Source organism: Diaphorina citri, unplaced genomic scaffold (assembly GCF_000475195.1).
Source record: "Diaphorina citri unplaced genomic scaffold, Diaci psyllid genome assembly version 1.1 scaffold3019, whole genome shotgun sequence".
NCBI classification, from domain to species: domain Eukaryota; kingdom Metazoa; phylum Arthropoda; class Insecta; order Hemiptera; family Psyllidae; genus Diaphorina; species Diaphorina citri.
Genome location: NW_007380431.1, coordinates 11855 through 17485, shown reverse-complemented (window position 1 = coordinate 17485; position 5631 = coordinate 11855). Strand labels below are relative to the sequence as shown.

At 35.3% G+C, this 5631-nt stretch overlaps 1 protein-coding gene across 1 annotated transcript; it reads left to right on the top strand.

The window, feature by feature from the left end:
* The first annotated feature begins 243 nt into the window (after window positions 1-243).
* Window positions 244-1212, top strand: LOC103519885 (uncharacterized protein K02A2.6-like). Its single transcript, XM_008484970.1, has one exon. The coding sequence runs from the start codon at window positions 244-246 to the stop codon at window positions 1210-1212; it is 969 nt and encodes a 322-aa protein (XP_008483192.1).
* The last annotated feature ends 4419 nt before the right edge of the window (window positions 1213-5631 follow it).

Below are 5631 nucleotides of genomic sequence, written 5' to 3'. Positions count from 1 at the left end.
CCCATTACATCAAATGTAATCGGAATTGCGACTTCAATTACTTTCCTAGGAATTAGTAGTTGGTCCTATCAAATACAATTACTTCGTGAAATGTAATGGGTAATCGCCAGTACATTTAGTAGGCAGTAATTTGTAATTGCCCAAACTGATTACAACTACATGAGCTAGTAATTAGAACTAGGAATTAATTACATCAAGTAATCATTACTTCACAACTCTGCTTGGTATAAAGTTGGAGTGGACATGTTTGAGTTCAATTGTAAACACTATGTGTTGGTAGTGGACTATTATAGTAAGTTTATTGAGACAGCTCTGTGTAGTAACACTTTTTCTGCTGTTGTTATTGCTCATATTAAGAGTATTTTTGCAAGACACGGTATACCACAAATAGTTGTCAGTGACAATGGTCCACAATTTTCGTCACGTGAATTCCAACCATTTGCTAGAACCTATGAATTTCAGCATATAACATCCAGTCCAAGGTACCCTAGATCCAATGGGGAAGCCGAATCTGCAGTCAAGATAATGAAGACAATGTTAACTAAATGTTTATATGACAATACTGATCCCTATATTGGTATGTTGAATTTAAGAAACACCCCAAAGAATTTTGGTCCATCTCCTGCTCAGTTGCTATTCAGTAGAGTACTGAACAGTAAGATTCCAACACAGAATAAGTTACTGAAACCCAAAATATACAAGTACGACGAGAATTTTGTTCGCTACAGAAACTCTCAGGAAACATATTACAACAAGGGAGCTAAGAACTTGGAGCCTTTGAAAGTTGACCAGAGAGTTTTCTTTAAGAAGAGAGAAGATGACTTGTGGACGCCTGGTGTCATTTCGTCAACACTGGAAAATCCTAGGTCTTATAACGTGATGGATGAAGAGGGACATGAGTATAGGAGAAATAGAGTCCATATATCTCCTCTACCTCAATGTTCTCAACATCAAGATTCCCAAAGTCCTGGGTGTTCTTCAACTCCTGGAACTCCTATGACTCCTAGAGACCTTGAATCTCCTGGAACTCCTACGACTCCTAGAAACCTTGCATCTCCTGAAAGTCCCATCACTCCTAGAAATCCTTCAATTTTGGAAAGTCCAACAAGTTCTGAAGCTTATGGAACTCCAACGGTCAGTCCTGAAGTGCAAGTGCCTCGTCGTACTACTCGGGTAATTAGAAGAACTAGAAGATTAATTGAAGAGATGTGAAGGCTTATCCTGACGAAGGGAATGTTGTGTATGATGGTGGTTTCGAACCAGTGTATTTCGGTTTTCCAATATCCAATATTGGCTAGAGTGAATTGATTCAATCCTCAGTCTTGATTTTCACTCTGGTGAGTCTACACAAAATAAATTCGTTCCAATGTTCTATTTTCAAAGTGATCTTTTCTTACTACATTAGAACTCCAACTCAACACGGGGTGGGTTTTTTGTGTACGGAGTCTGACCTAGTCAGCATCAATAACAACGTGGTGATAAATAGTGCCTGACGTATTTAGCTCAGGTGACGTATTTACACACCATAATTTTCAATTTATTTTCTCTCGTTATTCCAATCCCTGTAATCCATTATACAACAAGAAGGCTAAATATTAAGGACTTAACTATATTTTCAAGCTTCTTCAAATGCAGGAAGGTATTGGAAAAGAAAGTTGCTCTGATTGAAATTTCAAGTTACATTAAAAGGAACTAATTTGACGTAACCTTCGAAGATAATGGATATTGATCATTGGAATGAAAAGTAAGGAGTAGGAGGATATTGAGTGAAGTCAACAGAAGTAGAAAACGAAAAGGAGAAAAAGTATTATCTAAATAGTTTATGTGAAATGGAAAAAGAAGATTAAGGAGGAAGAACGTTTAAGGAGAAAGAACTGGGAAAAGTGAAGAAAAAGCTTGATAGGGAAGAATCAGGGAAAGTGGATAGGTGGTGAAAGATAAAGAATTAAAGAGACTAAGAAATAAGAAAGTTGGCGAGATAAAAAAAAATACGTCAAAATAGAACGTAAAAGAGAAATCTTAAATGAAAAAATAATAACTTTCAAAAAGTTCCCATATACCTACGCACACTTTCCAAACTTCCAATTTTGACAGTTTCTCGTAAAAATAGAAAGTGAGAGGGAAGGATGGGAGGAAAACGAAAGAAAGTACTTATTGGAAATTTGAACATCACACACATCATCACCTAACCTGATAAACGGAGAAAAAATTGTTGCCTTTGGGCACAATATGTTTTTTCGTTTCTCGTAAAAATAGAAAGTGAGAGGGAAGGATGGGAGGAAAACGAAAGAAAGTACTTATTGGAAATTTGAACATCACACACATCATTACCTAACCTGATATAAACGGAGAAAAAATTGTTGCCTTTGGGCACAATATGTTTTTTCTTGGAAATTTTTGAACATCACACACATCATCACCTAACCTGATAAACGGAGAAAAAATTGTTGCCTTTGGGCACAATATGTTTTTTCGAGGAAAAAAATAACGAAAAAAGGGCTCGACAAGAGAAAATATGATGAAAATAATGGAAGGCAAGGAGAGAGATTGGAGAGACATGGAAAGTCACCCCCCTTCTGAGAGAAGATGGAAAAAATGAGAGCTGAGATGGAGAGATTAGCTTTTTATTCTGGAAGATGAACAATGGACAGGAGAAAGCACGTCTGCTAGTTTTTCTTTCTCACGGATTAAATTTCAGGCGTGACGTGATGTGAGGAGCCGTCTAATCCATGTGTGTGTGCTCGTTGTATTTATTTTCAAATAATAACGTGCTCGATGATTCTTCTGAAGAAAAAACCCCTTCAGAAGTATGGCGCGTCACATCTCATCAAGCACTGTCAATCATTGCTCCTTGTGTGTATGCAACGTGCTTGCTTCCTTACAATACACTCGAGTGCAAACGATTTAGGACAGTTTACATTTCCATCTAAGTCAGGGGTTTCCAACTAGCGGCCCGCGGGCCACATGTGGCCCGCCAGACTATTTTCGTGGTCCGCGAAGCTTTTTGAGATTTGTAAACTTACCTAAATTAAAAAAAGCAAAAATCTTCGAATACTTTTGGAAAAATTTGGCCTGCCGTGCTCAAAATTCAATTGGACTACATTTCTGAAAAAAATTGGGGGAGGGGGGGGTGCTCCCCTATGTACATATGTGGCCCGCGAAGTACCTTCCAATGTAGCATGTGGCCCGCATACACATGGAAGTTGGAAACCCCTGATCGAAGTTCTAAAGTCCATTCTATCTTGAATTGCACTTTAGTGTATATATTATGTACCTATATTTTTCATTTTATCTCATCCAATCTATCTTCACTCATAAACCTCACCTCCACTTTACGTTTCTCGTTTGTTTTCTGCATTCGGTTTGTATGAGTCTGTTGTTTGATTGAGTAGGTACTCTTTCTCTGACATCTACAATTGTACAACTCTTTCTCTGACATGTAGGTATAATTCTACGACAGTTTTGTTTGTTCACACTCAATGGAAGGTTTAAAATAGACAAGATATGAAGGCAAAAAAAGTGACCAAAGTAAATGAGTCAAAACCACATCAGTCACATCAAAGTTTGGTAGTTAGTGGATGGGTGGGTCCAGATAGTTATTTGAAGAATTAACATTTTGAATTCGAATTCCATGCACCAAAGAATAGGTAGTACTTCTGAGCATGAGCAAATTTAGCATATTTACAAAGATTGTGTCTAGAGATGTTATACTTTAGCAATGAACATAATTATGAAAGGTTTAAAATTAAAAAAAAAAGTTTGACTAACTTCGATTTTCCCGAGAGTACAACTCGTAAATTACATAGAATTCAACTTCAGTTTATTTTGAAGAAGGTAAACTTTAATAATGTATGTGCTTGAATTTTACGTACGAGTTATAATATAAATATGTATTACGAAAAATATGTTTTTAAGTTCATCTCGAATTTCAATATTTTTCTTAGGGCCATTTCAGTACTTACCCCTCTTTCCTTACCTCCTATACGTAAAATACGTAAGTGGATAAAAACTTGGAATTTTTTATACCAGGGTACTTCTATTCTCTTAGAACTCTTGAAATAAGTGTCTTACAAATGTTTTTATTTCAATAACAAAACCTTGTAAAAACGTATGGCAATGATCTTCATGTTGTTCACATTCTACAACGAATGACATTTTCGAAAACGAGCGAATCTTGACGTTCATTTTATTGTTATTACCAGGGACATAATGATGCTATAAAATTGTTCATGTTCATCATAGATACCTACTTTATATCTTTATAACATTGTACTCATAATGTGAGTTGGCTGTCGATTTTGTTTCTTTTTGCAAGGTTGTTTCTTTGTTCATAAAAAAAGATTTTTGGATTATTTGCTCCCATAGTTGCCCTACAATGGTAATGTTTGTTGTGCTTATAAAACAAAATAAGAAAATGATTTCTCTTAAACATAATAACTAGAACACCATTCGGATGTTAAATCCTCTGGTTTATTGGATAAAATTCGTTTTCCAATTTGTTCTATATCTATAGTATCTATTGCTTTTCGAATCGATTATAATCCAATTACAAATTCCAATTGCATAGTTTGAATTAACCAGCTTACTAACTCGTGTATGAATTACAAATCCAATGTCCTAACTTGAACTAACCAAGCTTGTTTCGTAACAAGCTTATGGTGTATCCTTGTGCATTTTATAATGAAAGCGCAATCTGATATTTAAATACGTCTATTTTTCCCCTTGTCTCATTTCTCTACAAAGTTTCCTTTAGTTTTTTATGTCTGCTCCACATGCAATGCACTACCAGCATATAGGGTCGGGTAACAAATGATTTTGAGGATACAAAGTCAGGAACGGAAAGGATTCATGCAGGAAAACCGGGAACATTCTGGCAACACAAACAGAGACTTAACAAATATTTAGAAAGAAAAGAGGAAGGAAGGAAAAAAGTTTTTTTGCTACCAGCTCTTCGTGTTTTTTTTTTTTTTTTTTTTTTTTTTTTTTGAAACTCGCGTTAAAATGAAAACGTAGGGATGTAATTGAGTGGAAAAAGGAGCACACATGTCACATGCCATTTGAACAACGAGCAAGTAATGACAATAATGATCCTTATGCGTGTAGGCAACACTGCGGGAGAGATCCCATACTTGTTTCATGATAGATCCCATATATCTATATGTAGTTCCTTCTCAGAGTAGGTATTCAGAGTAAATGACCCAAAATGATTTCAATAAGACTGAAACCATTACAGATAGGAGGTACTTCTACAATCTACAATTCTACATACTAGGTAAGTAAATAAATTGAAAATAATATTATGTATAATAAAACCAAGGATAAACCATCTGACAGAAACTTTCACGCGGGAACTGAACTGTTTTAATGATTTTTAATAAAAAATGGAAGTTTCAACATGTTATAACTCTTGAGGAAATTTCTCAAAGTTTCATTTTTCTTCTTTAAAAACTTTCCAGGACAAAGTGATCAGGAAAAATATTTTTTGCTTTATTGTATAGGAGTAAAAGTAATAACTTCTGATGGCATAACGAGGTAATGTATTACCAGTTGTAAATTATTATACTGAACCAGTGCCGTGGTTTTGAAGGGGTTAAAAGGAGTTTTCAGAAATGAAACATCAAGGGTTAATTT